At 47.7% G+C, this 24,296-nt stretch overlaps 1 protein-coding gene across 13 annotated transcripts in view; it reads left to right on the forward strand.

Annotated features, from left to right (window-relative positions):
• The window catches only part of PRRC2B (proline rich coiled-coil 2B), a gene marked incomplete at its 3' end in the record, with an annotated part of 67,611 nt that overhangs the window by 32,144 nt on the left and 11,171 nt on the right, over positions 1-24,296 (forward strand). For 7 of the 13 annotated variants that reach the window (XM_079962516.1, XM_079962505.1, XM_079962511.1 and 4 more), the window contains exons 15-29: positions 908-1,133; positions 2,516-4,699; positions 6,127-6,314; positions 7,866-8,011; positions 9,149-9,290; positions 10,372-10,454; positions 10,741-10,932; positions 11,204-11,398; positions 12,611-12,697; positions 13,159-13,263; positions 14,664-14,856; positions 19,893-19,985; positions 20,090-20,187; positions 21,438-21,565; positions 22,517-22,757. In XM_079962516.1, the coding sequence (XP_079818642.1) occupies positions 908-1,133; positions 2,516-4,699; positions 6,127-6,314; positions 7,866-8,011; positions 9,149-9,290; positions 10,372-10,454; positions 10,741-10,932; positions 11,204-11,398; positions 12,611-12,697; positions 13,159-13,263; positions 14,664-14,856; positions 19,893-19,985; positions 20,090-20,187; positions 21,438-21,565; positions 22,517-22,757 (4,301 nt within the window). The remainder of the gene's footprint in view (positions 1-907; positions 1,134-2,515; positions 4,700-6,126; positions 6,315-7,865; positions 8,012-9,148; positions 9,291-10,371; positions 10,455-10,740; positions 10,933-11,203; positions 11,399-12,610; positions 12,698-13,158; positions 13,264-14,663; positions 14,857-19,892; positions 19,986-20,089; positions 20,188-21,437; positions 21,566-22,516; positions 22,758-24,296) is intronic. The other 6 variants (XM_079962512.1, XM_079962514.1, XM_079962507.1 and 3 more) reach the window with 4 other exon arrangements.

Genomic DNA, 24,296 nt, shown 5'->3' on the forward strand with positions numbered 1-24,296 from the left:
CCGTTTTCTGTATCTCTTTGTAAGCCATGGTGATGAGCTGATAATCCATGTGAGCAAAGGCTGGTGCACTGATGTCATTGTAAGGGTAAATCTGGACCCTTCAGGATATTGGGGGGGGGGGGAGAGATAAGGTTTAAGCCTTCCAGCTAAATCCAGTTCGCCACTAAAGACTTAGAGGTAAGGGTCATTGAGAAATGTTTAATGTTTTGTAAAACACAGGGTCCAATAGAACAGAACCCAGGAAGTTTCCAGATCTCTAATGTATGTTCCACAAAGTATATGGAAACAAATAAAAACATTTTCAGAGATCATCCCAAAGACACATCTAGTCTGGCACCGTGTTCTCACAGTGGCCAACCAGAGGCCCCAAAGGGAAGCCCACAAGCGAGAATGGGAGCGCAACCTGTAATTCCCAGCAGTTCCCAGTATTCAGGGGCACACTGCTTCTGACACTGGATGTAGCAGGTAGCCATCGTGGCTAGTAGCCATCAATTGCCTTATCTTTCAGATATTTGTCTAATCTTCTTTTAAAGCCATCCAAACTAGTGGCTGTCACTGCTCTAATAGTTTTTGGTTTGATTTGTTCATTTGTTTTCCAAATTGCAGTTAATTATTCAAAGGTTACTAGCCTTCATGCCTTCCCCAGGGAAAGAGTTAGAGGGCACCTCGGGACTGGGGTGAGATGAGCACAGGATGCTACCTTAGACTGAGTCAGACCATTCATGCACGTAGCTCACTGACCAACAGTCACTCTCAGACATTTGGGGGGGGGGGAGTTCGCATCTGTCTCTCCAAGCCCTTCACACAGAAGCTGGGGCCTCCTGGGTGCCTCTACCTCAGAACCCAGTTTGGGCTCCCAAGCTTCCCATTGCCTCCTCTCCTTATCTCTCCTTCTGTCCCAAAACAGGGGCCATGAAGCCGGCAGTCCAGCAGGATTCCCTGACCAATAGCAGCTGCCTGTCGAAGGAGCAGAACAGCCAGTCCTCCATGCAGCAGGAGAGGAAGGCTGTGTCCGGGGAGACCCCTCCACCAGTGTGGGGTCAGGAGAGCTACACTTCCTCTCAGAGCAAAGGCTGCTCCATTTCCCGCCCGAAACAGACTGAAGGCATGGCCAGCGAAGGACTGCACGCCAGGTGAGGGGGAAACCTGCCCAGGTGCTCTCATCATGAGGACACTCAGGCCCCTGACTCGGTATTGTTTGAATTGACAATGCAGCTGTTCTTCTGGGTTGCAGACGATGATCTCTCCTAGCCCTGCTTGGAGATGCCATTGAACTTGGGACCTTTTACATGTAAAGTTCCGCCACTGAGTTACAGCCCTTCCCCTAAAACCTAGAATACTCCCTTATCCCGAGTCAGATCCATTGGTCCACCTAACTCAGTACTGTCTGCACTGATTAGCATGCTGGGGTCTGAACCTGGGATTGTTTGTAAGTCATTGGCACGGTGGCAGTGCTCCTGTTCTAAACTACCTTGCTTGGATCAGGCCGCAAGCTTCCCAAAGCAATGACATTCCAGACTTTTCAAACTGCCTGAGGAAAGGGAAACGTTTTTATCCAGCACTGAGAAATTATGAGAAGGAGTCTGTAGGGACATTTATATTTTTGAATTCTGAATGATCCAGATTTCCCCAATAATAAACATGTTTTTTTATTTAAAAAATAAGCTCTTTCGCTAAATTGCCTCTGGATTTGAGTCCTCCACCACCTGCCTATGCCACAGCACTCCCTTGCGCTCTGCGCTCTGCCAGTAACTAGGCACTCCACTTTTGCGAAGTGCCCAGTGCCTAGAGGGCAAGAAGAAAAGCAAAAATTACAGCATATTAATGATAGAATTGTAGAGTTGGAATGGGGACTCCAAGGGTCATCTGGCCCAACCCCCTGAAATCATAAGTGTTCATTGCAGTGAGTGAGAGTGGCAGGTAATGGTCTTGGGAGCTTTCCAATATTAAATCTGGACCAACTGCGGATGCAAGTCCACAGCGCTTTGCTTTTGCTGAAACAGAACTCTAGCAAAAGCCAGCATCCTGTTCTTACAGCGGCTAACCAGATGCTCCAACTGATACTCGGAGGCATAACATAGCCCTCATGGCTAGTAGCCATTGATTGCCTTCTCTTTTATGAGCTTGTCTGAGCCTCTTTTAAAACCATCCAAGTTGGTGGCCACCGCTGCATCTTGGATGCAGAGAGAGAGATGGAGGAGGAATATGAATATTGAAAGGCTAAGAACCTAAGGAAAGCCCTGCTGCATCAGATGAAAGGCCCACCTAGTCCAACAACCTTCTCACAGCTGGCCAACCAGGTGCTCTCATGGGAAGCCCACAAGCAGGACCTGAGCCCACTAGTGATTCCAGGGGAAATGGTGTATCCTCTCCAGCAGGGGAGGTGGTACATAGCCGTCGTGGCTAGTAGCCACTGATAGCCATATCCTCCATGAACCTGTCTAATTGTCTTTTAAAGCCATCACAAGTTGTTGACTGATTTTTTTTTTTTGTGGGCGACGTTTTCCTTTTTCAGGAACAACAGCTCCTACTCATCGCAGAGCACCAGCATCAACCCCTCACGTGACCTGTTTGAGGAGTCCAGAGAAGATTACTTAAACATCTTCGACAAGAAGCCCCAAGCCAATTTTGACAGCTGTGTCGGCTCCTCCCAAAGGCTGAGCCAAGACCGTCTCTTCCCACATCAAGAGTGTGCCCCTTCCGTTAGCACTGCTGACCCTCACCACACCAACCTGAGGAGCTCCTCCTTGGAAGCCGGCTTGGCCCACAGTGATAAGAAGCCAGAGTACAACGGCTGGGATACCGGCCACTATCAGAAATCCTCGGATGGGACGGCTTCTGCAAATGAAGAGGCCTGCCGAGATGAGCAGTCCTTTGGCGCTGAGGCATGGAAGAAAGACGGGCCTGCCAGCAAGCAGGCAACTGCCAAGGCAGGGTGGCCGTCTGAGAGCCGAAATGCCAGCAGCCAGCAGCAGCAGCAACAGCAGCAACAGCAGCAACAGCAGGAGCAGACGGGGAGGGCTCGAAGATCTGGCCCAATTAAGAAGCCAGTCCTGAAGGCTCTCAAAGTCGAAGAGAAGGAGAAAGAGCTGGAAAAGGTGAAAGCAGATGGGGAAGAGGCCGCCCCTCCCCCACCAAAGGAGAAGGCCCCAGGTCACAAGGCGCAGGAGGAGGAGGAGGAGGATGACCACGATTCTGCTGCCTTGCTCCATTCTGCCCGCTTCCACTTGCTGGACGAGAAGTACCCCTCTCGGACAGTGGTCCAAGAAGCCGAGAAACCATGCGAGGAGGAGAAGGAGGAGGAGGGGGAAGAGCAGGCAGAGGAGGAAGAGGAGGAGGAGGAGAAAAATGGGAAAGTCTGGGAGGCCAAGCCTCAGTCGAGGGAGTCCAGCGACGTGCCCCCCACCAAAAGAAACAACTGGATATTTATTGACGAGGAACAAGCCTTTGGCGGAAGGGGACAGGGACGTGGTCGTGGCTTCCGGGAGTTCACCTTCCGAGGCCGTGGCAATGCTGTGGGCTGTGGCAGTGGCAACATCAGTAGCCGGGGTGCCTACAGCAGCAACAGCACTGGCGTCTGCAGTGCTCAGCGAAGCAGCAGAGGGCGGCCCCTGAGGGAATTCAACCAGCCAGAAGAGTTCCCACGAGGGAAGCTCAGGCGCAGGATTGCCAGCGAGACCCACAGCGAAGGTTCAGAGTACGAGGAGCTGCCCAAGCGCCGCCGCCAGCGGGGCTCTGAAAACAGCAATGAGGGCTCCCTTGCGGAAAAGGAGGAGAGCGACCTCAAGAAGGGAGACTTCCGCGACTCCTGGCGGTCCAACAAGATCTATTCGGATGACCAAGGCACCCTGGATGCCAGAGCGAAGGCCCCACGAGCTTTCGGGCGCTCGCTACCCCCGAGACTTAGCAATTCTGGGTATGGGCGAAGAGGCTTTGCTTCCAAGGAGCCTTCCCAGTGGCAGGGCCGGAACGGGGGGAACACGTGGCAGGAGTACGGCCATGGCACACCTTTGGACACCTTTGGGGCCAGGCGCCTGTCTGAGAGGGACTATAGCCAAGACTCATATAAGCACCCAGACTCCTTCACCCGGCGGGCCAATGAGGAGGATCCATTAGACAAGAGGCACTACTTCCAGGAGGATTACGGGGGTGATCCCGAGAATGCTGAGAATCGGCCTTTCCGCCGCCGGCGTCCACCTCGTCAGGACAAGCCTCCCCGGTTCAGGCGCTTGAGGCAGGAACGTGAGTCCATGGGGCACTGGAACCCGGAAGACAGCGGAACCAACCTCCTAGCTTGCCAGTGGCCAGGGAGAGCCAAGCTGACCATGATGGATCGGGGTGGTGCCGCTACCAGGAGGTCTCCCGAGCTGCCCTACCAGAACTCCTCTGACCATGCCAATGAGGAATGGGAGACGGCCTCTGAGAGCAGCGACTTCAGCGAGAGGCGGGAGAGGCGCAGTGGCAGTGCCATCTCGGAGGGCGAAGCCCAGCTGGACGGCAATCTCTCCAGCAGCGGCATGGGGGAGAAGAGGGAGCTGGCCAAAAGAAGCTTCTCCAGCCAGAGACCCTTAGTGGATCGGCAGAGCCGGAAAGCTGATTCGACTGGGTTTGGGGAGAAAGCTGTGAGAGCTGGTGGGAATGGAGCAGCCTCCTGCTACGAAAGCCAGCAGATGAATGGGGCACAGATAAAAACAAAAAGGTAAGCCTCACAGCTTTAATGTCCTCCCACCTCCCAAAGTAATGGCTGTAGTTGTGCAATCAGATCTTCTGCTTAATAAACAAAGATTTTGCTTTATTCGTTTTGTAAAATTGATGTGGTGGGCCTTCCACTTACGTGACGGTTCAGTTCTGAGAGTCCCATGTGCAGAGCCAAAATTGCGCCCCCCAGAACTGCCCCTTCCCCACCCCCACAAGGCAGGACTGCTTACCAGGGACTGGGAAAGTCGCATGAGGGCTTTGGGAGCTCCTGTGACCTTAGACACCCTGGGAAGCAACATGCTGGGCTTTGGGAAGGAGGCACAAGGGATGTCGCCAGAACTCTTGCACTGCCTTTCCAAAGTTTGAGAAGTGAGGAAAACACACTGGGTGGGGAAATAAATAAATGGAGAGCGGGAATGGTGGGTTTCCCCCTACCCGTTCAATTATTATTCCTCCACCTGCACAAAGCTGCTACTGTATAAGTTTACTGTACACCACCCAGTTGTAGAAAAAACACACTCAAAGTGGTTCACGAAAAAGAAAAAATTATAAAATTATCAATAAGAGAATTATTAATAGTTTGAGACTTTCAAAGTGTTAAAATAAAGTAACAATAGGCTCAAAACAGATTAAAGCCCACTCCAGGTTTCTAAACATCTGGATTGGATTGTCTAAATTAAAATGTTTTTAGCAGGTGCCCAAAAGAGTACAGTGAAGGCACCTGCTTGCTATCTATAAGCAGGGAGTTCCAGTGTGTAGGTGCTGCCACAGTAGAATATTTATTTCTTACAAATGGAGAATGGGTACCTATAATGGTGGCAGTGGTGGGCTTGTGTAGCATAAGCTGACTTTGCATGTAAGGATGTGCCCGGATTGCTGCACTGCAGTTAAATTCAACTTCTTTGCTTGTCACATTGTGGGCAAAAGCCATGGCTCAGTGGTAGAGCACCTGCTTTGCATGTAGAAGATCCCAGGTTCAGTCTCCGGCATAATCTCCAGCTAGGACTGGGAATGCCCCCTGTCTCAAACCAAAGAGTCACTGCCAGTCATCTTTTGTAGCCCAAGAGCCACATTCCCTGTTGAGTAATCTTCCAAGGGCCACATGCCAGTGATGGGTGGAGCCTGAGGCACAAACAGAGCAACCAAGAAAAAAGCTTTTACCTTTCTGTTTTCTGCACATACTTGTGCACACACTTCTCTTACCTATCCTCCATCCAGACAAGAACACAGTCCGGCCAGGCTAAAAAAATACTTAGGATGTGAAGCAGGACCAGTGAGGCCTGGCATGAGGGGGTGTGGCTTGGCAAGTTCCAAGAGCCAGAAAGAGAGGCCTGGAGGGTCACATTCAGGCCCCCAGGCAAGAGGTTTTCCCATCCTTGCATGAAACGATATTCCCTGAAGCTAGTGCTCTTTCGCTTTCTCTTCTAGATCTCCCGACAACAGTGGGGGGCTTGACCCCAGCAGTCCTGAGAGCAGCCATTCCGTTTACGGCTCCCATGCTAACCTGAACAGCACCGAAGGGCTGGGAAAGAATCCAGAGAGGGAGCCCAAGTCTGGAACCCAGCAGATGGGAGAGAAGGGAGAGGCCATTTCTCAGTTTGAGCTGAGCTACGGAAGTAAGTCCTGTTCACTTAATCCAATAGAGCAGCCTTTCTCAACCTGTGGGGCCCCAGATGTTGTTGGACTACAACTCACATCATCCCTAGCTAACAAGGCCAGAGCTCAGGGATGATGGGAGTTGTAGTCCAACAACATCTGGGGACCCACAGGTTGAGAACTGCTGCAATAGAGGATGAGCTTTTGATACACAGCTTGGGGAATCGTCTGTCTGCTTTCTGTGCATTTGGACACATCTTCAGGTGATTGTTCCAAACCACCTGATGGTGTCTATGGAGAGAAGATGCAGTGGTTTCTGATTTGTCAAAGATTCAGAGAAGTGCATAATCTGATAGACAGCTCTGTTCCTGTCTGGAACAGGACCAGTGCATTAGATCAGTTCACTTCAAGATGTGGACCAAATGAATTATCTCTCCATGCCTAGAAATGGTTGGGTGAGTCATGGCACAGGGCCTTTTCTGTAGGTGTGCCCTTCCTCAGGAAGTTTGTATGGCTTGCTGTCATGTAGCCCTTAAATGAATGGTCGATACAGTCATACCTCTTGTTAAGTTTGCTTCAGGTAAAATCTTTTCAGATTGTGTCCCGCGGCGACCTGGAAGCACCGGAAAGGGTTACTTCCAGGTTTTGCCGCATGCGCAGATGCTCAAAATGACGTTACACGCATGCGCAGAAGCGGCGACGCACAGACGTGGGTTGCGTTCTGCTCATGTTGCGAATGGGGCTCCAGAACGGATCCCGTTCGCAACTAGAGGTACCACTGTATGTAGTTTTGCAAGGGTTTGGGATTGTTTTAACATTAACCCTGCTGCTGCAATTGGTTTGCTGCTGCTTTGGTTCCCCCCCCCCCCAAACGTGTGGTATTGTTGTGGTTTTTGTGGCAAATGTGTTTTCATCTTATATTGTAAGCCATCTTGGCTCCTGCAGCTTAAAGGCAGGTTGTGAAGCTTCTTCTAAAGAGAGACATCCTGGAATGGCTGTCCAGACCAGGATGAGTGGTAGGAGGAGTTCAAAGAATTGGTGTCCAGTGATCCTGGGATGGGACCGAGTGAGCTGGGTTGGGCCACATCTGGACCCGGAGAGAATATCAGAATGAGGACCCACCCAGATGCTTCCTGGTGCTTCTATCTTGTCCCCTTTGTCACCGCGGCCTTCCAGTCTCTTGCCAGCAAGTCTGGCTGCAGGGGAAGCGCCTGAAGATGCTTTGGGCTTCAAGCTAGCACTGCCTCCTGTCTGGACACAAAGACATGAGCACCAGCAAAAACAGCTCAGACCCAACCCTCTTGGAGGAGTGTCCATTTGCTTGCCCAGTCTAAAGATACTACTTGCTTGCCACTTTAGAGCAGGAGCCCTTTGGGGGGTGGATGTTGATGGTTAGAATAACAGCAGAGCTTGGTCTGCCATGCCGTACACCTGCTGCGCTTTGAACCTTAAAAGGTTTTGAGCATTGAATGTTTTGGATGAAACCGCAGCCCCAATGTCAAGTTCTTAGTCTAGTGAGAACCAGAGCAAAGTTGGAAATAAGCTGAAGTTGTCTTTAAACTGACTCTCAGATGGTATCATGGACGGACGGCTTTCAGGCCCTGCTGAAGAGACGGAAGTCGGACCGATTGGGAGCGAAGGCTTCATCGAAGTCCTGACAAAGAAGCAGCGGAGGTTGCTGGAGGAGGAGCGACGGAAAAAAGAGCAAGCAGCCCAGGTGAGCAGCTGGGGGCAGGAGTGCCCCCTGAACCTAGGTATACATTTTTAGCACACCCACACATGCCACATGTAAAGGCAGCTGTCTTAACAAACCAGGGTTTGGGTTTCATATCCTGGCATTATACATTCTAAACCAGGGGTGTGTGGGAACAACTTTTGCCTTCCAGGCATTTTGCAGAACTACAGCTCTCATCAGCTCCAGCAAGTGTGGCCAGTGGCCAAGGGTGATGGGAAGTGCAGCTCAGCAACATCTGGAGGGCCAAAGGTTCCCTTCATCTGTTGTAAACCAAACTCTTTTGGGGGCCAGTAGGCACATTTGGAATTGTGAGAGAGTGCCATGGGCACTAGGAACAAAGTGGCTGGAACAATGTGTCTAATCCTGCCATACAATGAAATGAAGGCATATTAAAGAGAGGACGGGGTTTCCCAGTGCATGAGAGGCTGCACTGGTGCAGAGAGGAACTGAGGAGGAAGAGCAAACAGCCTCTGGTTGTACACTGCGGACATTTGAGGGAGTAGTTACTGAGACCTTTCTCAGGTGCCATAGGAGGTACTTACTGGTAGGCACTCTGGATCCTTTGGGCACTTCATTGGCAACTCATTTTCTAAACCATCAGAAATGACAGGCAAGGACAACTTTGCCGCCACCACCAATCTTGGAGCAAAAGCTGGACAAAGCTGATCCTGTTCTTTCCCAGGCAAATCCTCATCCCAACCTGGAGACTTTATAGGAAAAAAGGGGCAACCGTGTGTGGTCCTCCGGGGTGTTCCATGCAGCCCTTCCAAGGTCCTGCTGCCACTTTTACAGTGGGTGCTGTTCCCAAATCTGTGTCAGGCTCCTGTCTTGCTTGAAGATTGTGCTGTAGATTTGACTTCTCTGATGCCACTACTTGCCGGTGTTCTAACGGATCTAGCCCACCACTGTTTCTTGCTTCCTGCCCCATTATGATGCTGTTGCAGATTAGGGTCTCTGCACAACTGCCTCTCTTCACCACCCCCTTGAGTTGGAAGAAAGAGGTTCACACTTTGGCCAGACAAAAACCAATGTTTCCTTGAGATTCTGTCTCTGGCTCAAAGCCTTCCAGTGTTTCCCAGGAGTCCTGACGCCCTTGGGCTTCCCTCGTTTTTCCCACAGGCTCCAGCCAAGGGCCGCGTCCTTCAGTCTCGTATCCCACCTCGCTTTGCCAAGAAACAGAGCAGCATGTGCCTTGAGCAAGGAGATGTTTCGGTTTCTGGAAACAGCCTGGGCACAGAGATCTGGGAGACCAACAGTCCAGGTGAGTCAGGTTTGTCTGGGTCAGGGTGGGGTGGGGGCCACATTCTCTTCCTGGATGTGCCAGTAGTTGGCATGGTCAGATGCAAAGGTGTGGGTGGAGCAGTGAATGCAAATTTTGCTTTTGTACAGTAGGCCAGTTTGTACACATGCACACACGCTCTCTCTCACTCTCACACGCACACACACACCCTCCCTCTGTCCTCCATCCTGGCAAGCAAGAGGCATTGCCAGAGTTCAAGGACACGGTCCAGGCAGGGAGAAACGCACAAGGAGGATATGAAGTAGGAATGCTCAGGCACGTGGCCTGGGAAGAGTCCCAAGGGCCAGATAGAGAAGGCTGCATTTGGCCCCAGACCTGAGATTCACCATCCCCGTCTGGAGGCACTTGTGAGTTACTCCATTTCCAGCAAACCCTGTAAACAACACTACCCTCTCTAGATTTTCTGGAAATGCATCAGATCCCAGGAAATCTCTGAAATAGAGCAGGGTAGGGAGAGAGAAATGGGGATGGTAGAAAGAGACGGAAAGGGGTGATCCTCACTTTTGGCTGTGAGCCTGCCAAACACTAGTATACCCAGCGCCTGGCAGATTACTGCTAAGGGAATGCAGCCACCCCTTCATCTATGAACGAAACTCAAAAGAAAACTCCTCAAAACATAAGATGGAGGTAGGGCCATAGCTCAGTGGTAGAGCATCTGCTTTCCACGCAGAAGGTCCCAGGTTCTGTCTCCCATGGCATCTCCAGGTAGGGATGAAAGAAAGCCCTGCTTGAAATCCTGCAGAGATGCTCGTAGTCAGTGTAGGCAGCACTGAACCAGATGGACCAATAGTCTGAATCGATATAAGCCAGCTTCTTACGTTCCCATGCACAAAAGGTATCAGGTAAAACCAAATCCAAACTGCTGAAGCCCATCCATGCCATAAAATTAAAAGCCAGAGGATAGCATTTCCCCTTACTATTTGAGTTTTATTCTGCTTCCCCAACATGCATGTTTGGGAAAAGGCGACATATGTAACATGAGAAGCAGCCCGGGAGGCCTCTCTGAAGCATCTTAACTCCCATTTATCTGCTCTTGCCACAGCACTCTCGGTTCAGTCATCTGGCACGGATTCCTGGAGCAAACCTGTCAATGCCTTTACCAGTAACGAATCCAGCTCCACCGAGGTAAGTGCACCCAAGCCTCTCCTCTGTAAAGAGTGGAAGGGAGGGCGGGTGTCCAGTCCTGCCATCCAATGAAATGTAGGTGTGTAAAGAGGTGGGGATGCCTAGTGTAATAGAGGCTGAGCTGGTGTGGTCAGGAATTGAGCACGAAGAGCAACCGCTGTTGTACACTGTGGATATGTGTATGACTTTGACAAAGAGGCGTTAATTTTGGCGGTGGCCTCATGTTTCTTACGACTTGTAGTGGTATTGCTGGGAGGGGTTTTAACACTTTCCACGCTTTGCGCAGCAGGGATTTAAAGGCAGCCAGGGGGATAGTGGCATTGACCTGAGCGCTGAGTCGCGGGAATCCTCCGCCACTTCTTCCCAGCGCAGCTCTCCATATGGCACTCTCAAGCCTGAAGAGATGAGTGGAGGTGGCCTGGTGGACCCCAAAAGTGACTGCCAGAAAGAGCAAGCGCCAAAGCAGTCAGATAAAAAGGTAACCTAGCTTAACTGCCACTGGCACCAGATGTGCTGTCTAGCATCTGGATCCAGCTGCTGGAAGTCAAGGGTGGTCTGGTTTTGTCAGGCACGTTCTGGAAACTGGGCTTGATTGGGCTGGAAGTCTTCTAGCTCAGTGTTGTCAACATTGGTTGGCAGTGGCTCTCCTGGGTTTAAGGCAGGGGACATTCTGAGCCTGACCTGGAGATGCTGGGAGCTGAACTTCCTTCCTCCCTTTAAATCAGAGCCTCTCTTGTTTCCCTGCTAAGGATTCAGAGCAAAGCCTGGGTCAGAGTAAGGACCACAAGCCGGGCCCAATTGGCAATGAGCGCTCCCTGAAAAACCGGAAAGGTTCTGAAGGAGCGGAACGCCTTGAAGGCAGCGTCCCCCCAGTCAATGGGGTGGAGATCCACGTGGATTCGGTCCTTCCTGTGCCTCCCATTGAATTTGGAGTAAACCCTAAAGTAAGGATTGCTTTTGCTGCTTCTTTTTCCGCCTGTTATGGTTTTGTGGGCTTAGGCCCCAAATAACTGAAGTACTGCCTTCATCCCTACCAACCTTCTTGGGTGTTAGCATCTGTTTGGGCAGGTGTGTGTGTGTGTGCTCTCTTAGGCCACAGTCATGACATGCATTTAAAGCAGTATGATGCCACTTTAAACAGTCATGGCTTCCCCCAGAGGTGTAGCTTGTTAAGGGTGACCAGAATTGTTAGGATGCCCCTATTCCCACCACAGAGCTGCCATTCCCAGGGTGGTTTAATAGTCAAATCCTCTTTCCAGGGAACTCTGTGAGTAGGGGTAGTTTGTGCATGAGATGAGGTGAAACCATTTGCCTCAAGCAGTGGATCCATCCCCCATTGTTGCGCCGCTGCCTACGCAGCTACTCTGGGGCTTCCTGTGCCACTAACACAACAACAATGCCCTAACTACTGCCCCCTCTATATCCTCACTGCTGCTGCTGCATTGTGGCAGCAGTGTGGGTGTTGCCAGAGGTAAAGATACTGGTGATGGGGCTACTGATGGTAGTAGCGGGAGCAGGGGCAGAGTGGGGACGCAGACTTCAGGGGGAGGCATTAGGGCATTTTGCCTACAATGGCAACAGGTCTCAGGCAGACCGTATCTGTAAGGTGAATAAGGCATCTCCTAACAACACTCAACAGACTACACATCCCAGGATTCTCTGGGGGAAGCCATGACAGCTTAAGTGGTATCCCAGTGCTTTAAATGTATATTGCAGGTGGGGCCTAAGTTTCAATACGGGCCCAAATCTCATTCTCACTCCCCTACCCCTTTCCCAGTCATAGGAGCTAATTTCCCTACTTCTTTCAACCCTTCATTTCTATGGGGAAAAGTTAAAGGAGGCACTGGAGGCTCTGCTAGGTTAGGGGGCTAACCCTGTCCCCTGTTAATCCTGACCATTAAAGTATCAAGCCAGCTGCCCCCTGTGTCATTCCTTCCCTGTCCTTCACATAGCCTCACCTTGGGGGGGGGGGTTGCATTTAGATTGGGCTGGGGAACCACAGCATTCCAGATGTCGCTGGACTACATTTCCAATTATCCCCTGATCCTTGGCCATGCTGCCTGGGAACCTGATGGGAGTTCAGCAACTATAAAAGGACTGTAAGTTCTGCACTAAAAAGTTGAGTACAGGGTTATGTAGAAATTGCCTCTTTGCAGGATTCGGACTTCAGCCTACCCCCTGGACCGGCTTCCAGTACCACAGCTAACTCAGTCACAAAGCTTCAGGACGCCCTGGCCAGCAATGTAAGTAGACCTGCCTTTTGCATTCCTTCCTATTGGCTTCCAGTCTGCCTATCAACCTGCCTAGCTGGGAAGATCATCTGCTGATGCCCTTCTTCAGATCCTCCTCCTGCTGCCATTGGAGATGGATGATGACGAAAGAGGGGTCTTTTTGAACTACAGGACCCTCCTTTTGGAACGTCATCCCCAAAGAGGCCCTCCCAGCATCTATTTTGCAATCTTTTGGCACTAACTAAACCTCTTAATTATTCTCTCCAGTCCTTTAGTGATTGTAGAGCTCAAGTCTTATTTTTTTAATTAGAGTATCATGGGATTTTTTTGTTTTGTTTCTTTATGCTGATTGTATTTTATATCTCTAATGAAGCTTTTGTCAGCCCTGACTTCTTTCTTAAATAAGAAGATTGGTATGCAGTTTCTCCAGAATAAAAACAAACCCTGTTGTCTTTGTGTTTGTGTCTCTGCAGGCTGGGCTCACACAAACCCTCCCTGTGCTCCGAAGAGACCACCACCTTCCACGGTGCATCGGCCTGAATCCCATGTCTTTCCCCACGACTGACCTCACTCTTAAAGTAAACATTGGGTTTAACAGGAGTGGGGCAGTTAAGGGTACTTGCCTCAGGGGCAGCTTAGAAAGAAACAACAGCCTTTCACATCCAGCAAGGGCGGAGGATTTTTTTCTAAGCCTACGGACCTCGGGAGCACTTAGTTAAACTATGGAATTCACATCCCTTGAGAGATCTAGTGATGGTTCCCCACTTTAGATGGGTTTAAAACAGGGGTGGGGGAGGGAAGTTTATGAAGGAGAATTAGGCTGTCAGTAGTGGCAGTGGCAGTGTAGTTCGTCCAGTATTGGAGGTGAGGTCAGCTTCTGAGAGCCAGTGTGGTGTAGTGGTTAAGAGCGGTAGTCTCGTAATCTGGGGAACCGGGTTCGCGTCTCTGCTCCTTCACATGCAGCTGCTGGGTGACCTTGGGCCAGTCACACTTCTTTGAAGTCTCTCAGCCCCACTCACCTCACAGAGTGTTAGTTGTGGGGGAGGAAAGGAAAGGAGAATGTTAGCCGCTTTGAGACTCCTGAAGGGGAGTGAAAGGCGGGATAACAAATCCAAACTCTTCTTCTTCTTCTGAATACCAGTTGCAGGGGAAAGACCAGTGGGGCAAGTACAGTTGTGCTTGTAAGCTCCTCGGAGGCATCTGATTGGTCGTTGTGGGATCTGGATGCTAGACATAATGGGTCTTGGCTCTGATCCATCAGGGCTCTTACCTACTTTCCCTTTGATCTATAAGGAAAGGTGTGTGTATTTTAATGAAAGTTGGAATTCAAGAAAGCGACTTCCAGTATTACTCTGGGGGAGGTGGTGTGGGCTTCAGCACAGGAAGCTGCCTTATATTGAGTTAGACCATTGGTCCGTCTACCTCAGCATTGTCTACACCAGTGATGGCTAAACTTGGCCCTCCAGCTGTTTTGGGACTACAATTTCCATCATCACTGACCACTGGTCCTGTTAGCCTAGGGATGATGGGAGTTGTAGTCCAAAAACAGCTGGAGGGCCAAGTTTGACCATCACTGGTCTACACTGACTGGTGGCAGCTATTGGGTCTTAAGCATGGTCTTCCTAAGCCATGCCCCGGATCAATCGTAATAGTGTTAATCTTGCTCCTGAGTAGACCTGTTGGAACTGAGAGAAGTTACTATCTTAGGCCCATTTATTTCAGTGGATCTGAGTAGAACTTAGTCAGAAACAACTCAGGATCTTCTGAATGCAGAGCACCTGCTGTTTCACGAAGCTTTCACATCTCATGAACAAGACCCCCCCCCATTCTTTTCCTAGTTGCAAACTCTGGCTATGGCTCCCTGGGGAACATTTTCTTTCTTGTTTTTAGAAGGGCTGTGGGGTTCAGTGGCTATGCACCCGCTTTGCACCTGAAATGTCTTGGGTTGTTCTCAGTCTTGTCCTCTCTGCCCTTGCAGATGGAATCAGCCCGCAAAGCTTGGGAAAACTCCCCCAGTCTCCCAGAACAGAGCTCTCCTGGGGGTGCTGGCTCCGGCATCCAACCTCCTGCCAGTGTTGGGGCTTCCAACGGCGTGAGCTACAGCTCCTTTGGTGGCGTTTCTGTACCACCAATGCCTGTGGCATCCGTGGCACCGTCTGCTTCGATCCCAGGTACACCGTTTGCTCTCCTTCCTCTCTGTTTGCCTGCTGGTCCCCTGCTTTTCTTTCCCTTCTACAGGTGAAATGAAATGGGCCGTTGTTGACGGTTGTACCAGGTGTGCTTACTAGTGACCTTAGCTTCTCACACAATGGTGCCCACATATCGACAGAGGGACCCCTCCTCTTGGTCATGAAATGGTGAGGGTGGTTAACTTTTCAAAGAAGAAAAGTACATGGAGCTGGGGAAAGAGTGATGCTGTTTCCCACTTCATATTTCATCTCCATTTGCTTCTCAAGGCTCAGATTAATTCTGTTGGTTATGACTTGTACCCCTTTATATAGCAAAGTGTGGTGGAGAGCTGGCATTGTGTGTGTTTTCCCAGAAAAGCAAGGCATTCTGGGAGATCCCTTCTTGCGTGCCCTCAGTCTCTGTGATGTTTTGCAATGGATCCTACTGAACCCTATGCTGTATGAGCAAAGGGCATTTGAAGAGATCCTGTGGCTGAGAGACTCGAATCTTGCCTGTCACTGGACCAGTTTGTTTCTGCTACTATGCTGGGGACTATTTTAGGCAGAATTCATCTTCTCTTGAAAGATTTTAATTCTAATAAGATTTTTCCACAATACAGTAAAATTACAGCTCTGAAAAATTAGAAAGAAGAAAACCAGGAGAAAAGAAAGGAACAATAGAAATAAAGAGAGGAAAGAGAAAAAGAGAGATAAAATAAGAAAGGAAAATAAAAGAAACATTAGCAAAAAAAATAATAATACAGAAGAACTTCTGATTTTCCACCTGCCGTTTACATAATAGAATAAAATATGACTATTTAAAACTTTCAGTCCATGCAAACATCCATCTTCACTTTGCGCTAAATAGTATTTCTTTTAAGTTAAGGTGTCTCAGAATCATTTGTTTCCTTTTCCCATGAAAAGTCCAAGATATTTCCTAATTATTATTAATAAATGCTAACCATATTTTTTTCTTTTAATTTTGCCTCTATTAATTCCCACCACAATTACTTCATATTGAATAACAATAATTTTTTTCATCCATTTCCATATTAAAGACTCCACTGTGATCACACATGGGGCCAATATTCCACTTTTGTTCCTCATATATCCTCTTGTTCATGTCCAGATCCATATGTTCTGCATTTCCTGTTGTATTCCATTTCTTGTTGTATTTATGGTGGTATCCCAATCTTCTCCTCAAGAGCCTTCCACTTAATTTGTTTCAAATCTTTTTCCAGAGGTAGTAGCATAGCTGTTATCACAACATTCTCTGAATTTGCTCCAAATTCTATGCAGAGTACTTTCTCTCAGCCAAAACTAAAAAAATACCAGGACTGAAGTCCCAAAGCTTTCCCCCCTCTCCACTCCATCAACACCATATCCAAATAATTCTCCAAATCATTTGTGACTTTTATCTTTTACTTTCCCCAAAAATCCTTGTATGGAGGTCATTTCCTTTTCCACACGAGTATCCATTTGATTATTTATTGATCCAGTTCTGCCAACTTTTCATCAATTTGTTCTGTGGCCTCTGCATATTTCTCATATCCATTTTCTACCTTATATTCCTCTAGCTTCTTTTTTCCTTCATCATCTGGCTCATTTCCTTCATCAAATATTGAGCTGATCATTGTTAAATGTTCAGCCATCAATTGGCTGAACAAAACCAACAATCACTGGTTGAGCCCTATTGAATGCTTTTAATGTTTCTGGTTATTAATGGCCATTCAGTCCACCTAAATATATCCTGCAAAACTACAATCTTGGGCTTCTCTGACTGGTATCTCAAAACAAAATCATTTTCTCACAGCTAATGATAATTACTCTACTTTCATTTTCTTGAGTTCTTTAGTGCCGGGGGGGGGGGGGGAGAGATACCGGAATCTCTATAGTCTTGTTTTAATCTTTCTTTTCCACCTCAGATCAAGCTTTCCACTTTGCTTTAGACACTTAAACAGTTAATTTCCTTTCAGTTTTTCCAGAAACAGAAAGTTGTATTCAAAGATTTTCAGATTGTAGATTTTCCCCAGCAGATGGAGGAGGGATCTCTCATTACACTTCCCTTGTCCCAAACATGTTTTAAAGGGTTTTAGAAAGAGGGTGCAATTCTGTTTTCAATTGAATGTGTAGAGTTTGGGGATGATGGTGTTCTCTGCCTGCCAGCTCCCATCTGAGCTGCAAGGCATAGAAAAACTGCTTTGATCCAGATGTCTTGAGGTTAACTTTCTTTGATCACTGTATCTCCAGAGTGATTAATAAAGCCAGACTATCTGTCTGGCTATTATCTATCACCAAGTAATTATCTTCTGTCAGCCAGAGCTAGCAGAATGATCTCTGAATCACCATGCCTCTCTCCCAGAAGCCAGGATTTTAATTTTATTAACTATCTATAGACATACCATACCTGAGCCATATCCGCCTAAGGAAGAGAGTGTCACCTAACTCAGTGTCTTTCTCTATCAGCCACACCCACTCTCCCCCAGAATTATTCTTTAAGAATTTGCTTTGATTCAGTTGCCCTGAATCAGTAGCCATTTACTAGGGATGCTTATTCAGAGCTTGAAATGACTGTTCACTTGCATTCACATGATGCATGAGCTTCATTTGCATTTTAAAAAACAAAACAAAAAGACCTGAGTTAATGAAATGGGAAGTTGGGTTCTTAGTGTCAGTATATATAGTATGCAGTGTTGAGTTGATGGATTAGTCTAAACTCTACTTTTTCCAAATATTTTTATTGAGGTTTTTTAAAAAAAGAGATTAGTTGTCACAATTGTCAATAAAGAAATAAAGAATGCAGCTATGTGATTTATCAGGTTGAAAATAAAACATATGTGTGGTCTATAATTACTAAGAGTTCCATGTTCAGATAGTTAGTTAGATAGACAGATAATACAGTGGTACCTCGGGTTACAGACGCTTCAGGTTACAGACTCCGCTAACCCAGAAATAGTACCTCGGGTTAAGAACTTTGCTTCAGGATGAGAACAGAAATGGCGCGGCAGCAGCGGGAGGCCCCATTAGCTAAAGTGGTGTCTCAGGTTAAGAACAGTTTCAGGTTAAGAACGGACCTCCGGAACGAATTAAGTACGTAACCAGAGGTACCACTGTATAAAAAGTAACCTTGAACTCAATCCAAACACTCACATAGACTTGCAAAACCTGTTCCAGTGTTGTCATTTGATGCCCCAGTGCCCTTGGTAGCATGAGGCACTGGTTTACTAGCTTGAGCTAGTTTGCTTCCTGCAGCCTTTCCTAGACAGGGATGACCTGGTCACAGTGATCTATGCTCCAATAACATTCTGGTTGGATTACTGTAATGTAATCTATGTGCGTCTGCTGTTGAAGACAAGATGGAAGGTGCAGGGAGTGCAGGATTTGATTCAACCACATGAATTCATATCACATCACTTTTGAAAAAACAGCACTGGCTGCCTCTTTGCTTTTTATCCCAGTGCATGATGCTGTCGTTTACCTATTAACATTGTATGTGTCTTGGAACCCAAATACCTGAAATAGCATCTCTTCAAAATACGCCTGCCCTGTCTTAAGATGGTCAGTTGAGTAGCCTTAAGGTGTCTTAATGTTGTCTGTTTTCTGAGTACCTTCCCTTGGGGAAGTGTGTTATGTCGCTGCAAAGGAAACAGCCATTTCTGTGGTGGCGCCCTCAAGTTTAGCGTGTCCTCTCCAATGAGATACGACTGGTACCACATTGCCATCAGTTCAGTCCCAGGTTACAATATTTATTTTAAATTATTATTTCCCTAGGCATTTTAAATTAATGTTACTTACTCTGCTTTATAGTTTTAAAAGTTTTTAGCCGCCTCTACCGTATTTTGTTTTGTTTTGTTTATTACATTTATATCCCACATTTCCTCCAGCGGGCTCCTCTTCATTTTATCCCTGCAACTACCCTGTGAGGTAGGTTAAGCTGAGAGGCAATGGCTGGTCGAAGGTCACCCTGTGAGCTTCATGGCTGAGTAGGGGATTTGAACTCTGGTCTCCCATGTCCAAGACACTAACCACTACACCACATTAGATGTTTGGGTATTAACAGATATCCATGTTTTGCGTTATATTATCCCCTTCCCCTACTATTTCCAACCCATCTGGTTGTGGGTTGTGTCTATTTCAATAAGATGTAAACAGATTTTGTACTGGTCATATATATGTATTGGTCATATCTATATCTATATCCTTTTATCATATATATGTTCAAATAGAATACTTCAGGTTGTATTCAGTACTAGTCCTCCTCAGACCAGACCCATTGAAATTAACAGACCTAAAATAGCCTCCTTCTGCACTGTACATTTACATCACTATTTATACCACTTTGAACTGTCAATGGCTTTCCCTAAGGAATGCTGGGAATTGTAGTTTGTTATTAGGAGACCCCTGTTCCTTTCTCAGAGTTGCAATTCCCAGAGTGGTTAAACAGTCAGTCCCTCTTCTCAGGGAACTCTGGGAATTGTAGCTTTAGGAGGGGAATAGGGGTGTTCTTACAACTCTCAGCACCCTTAACAAACCACACTTTGAGGGTTCTTTGGGGAAACCATAACTTATCAAAGTGGTATCTTAATGCTTTAAATGTACTGAGCAGATGGGGCCTCCGTTAGTCATTTCCATTAATTTCAGTGAGCCTGCTTTGAGCAAGACCACTAGTAGGATACAACCCATTCCAATTACGTCATGATTTCTAGTAATACTTTGCTACGGGTTGTGTGCTACTTGGAACAGGTCCATTGAAATCAATAAGACTAAATGGGTTATGTCCATTCATTTCAGTGGGTCTGCCCTGAGTAGGACCGGCATCAGATTTGCAACCCTTTGAGATCCATAATGTGGAAGTTTGTCTGGTGAAAGGAAATGCTATTTGCTTGTATTCCCTGAAAGCTTTTTATCCAGTCATATGAAGGGCAGTCTAGGAATACTCAAAACAGGTGGGAAAGAGAGGACAGACGTGTGTGCCCTTTTCGTAGGTCACTTTCCCCCTTCTTTTCCTGCCCCATTAACCTGCCTCCCTTTGCATTTAGGACCGTTATGGCAAAGGAGTGCAGAAGTAGGATTCTGGAGTTCAGTATGGGGTGGGACCCCTGTATCTTTGATGGCCGGGTGGAAGGGAGATGGTGAGCAGAAACGCCTTCTTCTACCCACTTCCCCGCCTCTCTGGAGTGAATGGGATTAACTGTTTGCCATTTCCCTCCTCTCTCTGAAAAATATATGATTCTAGGTAACCACATCCCACCCCTGTATCTAGATGGACACGTCTTTGCCAGCCAGCCACGTCTCGTCCCCCAGACAATACCCCAACAGCAGAGCTACCAGCAGGCAAGTCAACTGGGTCTGTGCAGATATGTTATCCAGGAACGTTGTTAATATTTTATTTATTATGACTGGGCCTGTGCATATGTATTATTAAGGGAGGTTGTTCTTATTGCTGCGTTTGTGCAAATGTGTTATCAAGGAGTGTTATTATCTTCAAAATCATCACCATCTAAGGCATTGGTCTTTGACTGGTGGGTTGAGATCCACCACTGGGCTGTTGTCCTTTCTGTGGTAGGTCATGGCAGCAGCACCACGGGTGAACAAATATATAGGGGCAGGAGATTAAGAAACAGGTCCTCAGATACATTTTTGGGTTAAAGGTGGATCCTGGACCTGGAAAAGTTGATGGCTGATTCTAAGGAGTTTTAACCAATGTAGCACTGAGTTAAATCCCCTTAGCGGTATATGTGTTTCCACTGGCAAAAATGTTTTGCACCAGTGGTGGAACATTGCTGTGCAAGAGAATGCATCCAAGCAGGTTGCTGGTGACTTAGTTGCACAAAACATTGCACAGCCTGTTCCCTGGCAAGTTTCTGCTGTTGCAGCTCTTGTGTTGGATTCCTCCTCTACTTAACATTAAAGCTCGCCCGTCCACTGGCAGACAGAAAGTGTTGCATACGGCCCTGGATTTTTACCCTGCCCTGCCTCCAAAATGAGTCCAGAACAGCAAACAGCAAGACAAGGTGCAAAAACAAAAAGGAATAAAAACCTTTGACAATCTTGCATGATGACAGAGCTGCCAGGCAGATTTGGGGGCTCGTCTCAAAACACTGAGATGGTGCTGGTGAACGTTGATAGCTACAGCAGCAGCCTCCCCTACCATCTGCCTAAAAGTGAAGAAATAGATATACCTCTTTTTAGACTTTTGCAGAATTCTATGTGGGATTGGCAGTGCTCGCATGTGAAAGTTGGCATTTATCAGACTTAGAGTGTTAGCTCTGCTGCATGCACCTAGCTGTAGCTCATTTTTTGCCTGTTGTTGCCAAAATCAGAGAGTTTTGAGTGCTTTTGAATAATTCCAACTGCCTGCCAAGAGGCTTGAAGCCATGAATGCCATCACCTGATGGGTATTTGCCAGTAAATAATAGAGAGGAGGGAACCCAAAGAGGGAGAGGGATATGAAGTCAAGAGCAGCAGGTTTTCATGGAGGCAGAAATGGTAGTCTGCGCCACAAGATGCTTTCCTTCCCTTTTGGTCCAGGAAGCTTGCTGCCTTGATCTCACCTTCTTGTTGTTTTTTCATACTCTTTGTAGGCTGCAGCTGCTCAGCAGATCCCCCTCTCTCTTCACACGTCCTTGCAAGCCCAGGCTCAACTAAGTCTGAGAGGTGGCCTTCCTGTTTCACAGTCCCAGGAGATCTATAGCTCAATCCAGCCCTTCAGGTAATGGGATCCCAAGCAAGTCCCTCCTTCCTCCCCTCTCTCCCTCCCCCCACCCCAGTCGGCTAGGGCTCAATCGACTTCTTCAGAGAATGAAATGCTGCTTTTAGGGGGGGGACCCCCACACCCCTTTTTCACATAAGCAAGGGAAATTAGCAGTAGGTTTTCTTAGTAGTGGAAGCAGAATGGAAATTATATAAATGTTTGATGATTGATTGTTTGGACCCACTGAAATGAGTGGGTCACGACTTAATTTCAGTAGGTCTACTCTGGGTGGGACTAGCATTGACTACAACCCTACATCTGGGGTCCCAGACTGGTACCCTTAAACTACTACCCGCTTGGCCCCTCTGCTCTGATCAACCCATTTTTAAAAAACATTTGTTTGGGGTTTTTTATGGGGGGGACAGGCATTCCGTGCTTTTTTGGTCTCTATTATTTATTTTAAGTGTGTAGATAGGATGCTTGTTTATGTTGGTGGTGGTTTTGTGTGTGTGTGTGTGTGTGTGTGTGAGAGAGGGAGAGAGAGAGAGAGAGAGAGAGAGAGAGAGAGAGAGAGAGAGAGAGAGAGAGAGAGAGAAGGTTCTTAGAATTACCTGTTTTCCCTTCTGTGAAATGTTGTGGTCCCCACAACAGTTTCTCAGATACACAAAAGGGCCCTGAGGCCCAAGAAGGCTGGGCAAAACACAATTAAATGAATTTGCACAGGATACGGAATTCTCCTCTTGGCACAGGACTTTATAGAGTTGTAAAATATACTGTGTACATAACTTGGAGCATAGAAGTTGGATATGAATAGCAGAGACCCAGAGCTGGCAGCCAACATTCCTAAATCCTACCTCAATGTCTCACTCAGACGTGGCCAAAACAGTACCACCTATGCACGAAAGGAAGGTATCAGCAAACTCAAGGCAAACACTGAGGTTTGTGCACATCTGCCTTGCATCCTTTTAGGTCTCAGGTCTACATGCATCCCAGCCTCTCCCAACCCAACACCGTGGTCCTGACTGGGGGCACTGCCCTGAAGCCTCCATATTCCGCCTTCCCAGGCATGCAGCCTTTGGAAATGGTGAAAACTCAATCCGGATCCCCTTATCAGCCAGTTAACGGGAGCCAGACCCTGGTGTATGAAGGCCAGATCAACCAGGCTCCCGGTATGGGAGCCTCACAGATGATGGAATCGCAGCTTACACAGGTCAGGGCTCTGCTGCTGTCATGAGGCTGGTGCTCAGTGTGCGTATCATTCTGTCTCTTCCCAAACCCCCCCCCCACTCCTGTGCTTTCATTGATAAGGAGTTGCTAGCTTCCTGCCTGGAAAAACATTTGCCAAAATGTGGCTTGAGACATGAAGCTTGCCTTTGCACATGTCTAAAAAGATAGTAGAGTAGACAGGTGCTGATATTCTTCTGTTTGTACCAGAGGGGTTTCATGGACACAGATGGTTTTCAAAAGTTGCTTAGTTTGCTGTTTTAGAACTGGCACAGAAGTATAGAGGTGGGGTTGGGGAGCATCTCCAGTTTTGTGTGTGTGTGGTTCTTTGTACATGCAGGTCCCGCTACCAGAACACTTGCTCTCTGAAATCTTAGTTATCCAGACACAAAGAATTAACACCCAAAGCTCACAACACAAATGGCTGATTTAGTTAGCCAAATGGCTGGTCGGCAGCAGCAGTTTCGAGCAGAAAGGGAGGGAGATCAGACGAATCCCATTTTTGTTTGGCTTTTGCAGCAGCTTCAGGCAAAAAGTATGGAGGAAGAAAGCATGTACTAGAAAGGTTCCCATAGGAAATAATGGAAATCATCAGCTCACCTAATGAACAATTTCCTGGGAACACATTATGTTTGGAAAGCAGGACCTGTGTGTATAATAGTAGTCTACATTCCAGTCATGTGGAAGGGTGTGTGTGTGTGTGTGTGTGTGTGTGTGTGTGTGTGGAGGCTCCTTCTGCCACCCCCACTGCCATCCAGCATAATCGAGGACACATTCCAGTCAAACAAAAGAACTGCAGCAACAGGACTGGTGACCTGGGGAGGGAGCCAAGAGCCAGATGGGGAGGCTGCAGTTAGCCCCTGAGCCTGAGGCTTCGCCACCCCTGTATAGACCTGGTTGCTTTTATCTGAACACCCCAGTTTTACCTGTGTGAGTTGTTCAGACGTCAGATTGCTTTCAGCGTCTCTGAGCTATGCTTCTCTTACCTTTTAAAATTGGAATATATGAGGAGTAAATTGATCCAGCTGCAACAGCAAGCATGTTTTTAATGTGGCTCTTCAAGACACTCGTTGCTTTCAGGAAACAAACGGTAACAGGTTTGGGAAGGCCCCTTTGAAAGGCCATCTGGCATTGAAGCACTTAAGATAATTTGGCGGAAAGTTGGTGTGCGGCTTAATCCTTTTATAGCAAACAGAAGACTTCGGGATGAGATACTCTTGTAGACACGGTTGGAGGAAACTGAGAGGCAGATGGGGAGGGGAGGTTTTATCCCTGCAGAATCCTTTCACCACTACAAAGCATCTTTTTTGTGAAAAGTATTAAATATCAGCAAACATTACCGTTGGCTGGAGGAAGGAATTAGTGGTTGGGCATTCTGTATATGCTCTCCCCTCATTTCTTCCTCATGTGCGGCTGGGAAGGCGGATAAACCATGGTTTAATTTCACTTTCCTGGCTCATCATTGCGTATGATCCAGGAAACATGGTTCAAACCAGGGATCACCAGTGGTACTCCCATGCGCCCA

Source organism: Podarcis cretensis, assembly GCF_951804945.1.
Source record: "Podarcis cretensis genome assembly, chromosome: Z".
In the NCBI taxonomy this organism is placed as follows: domain Eukaryota; kingdom Metazoa; phylum Chordata; class Lepidosauria; order Squamata; family Lacertidae; genus Podarcis; species Podarcis cretensis.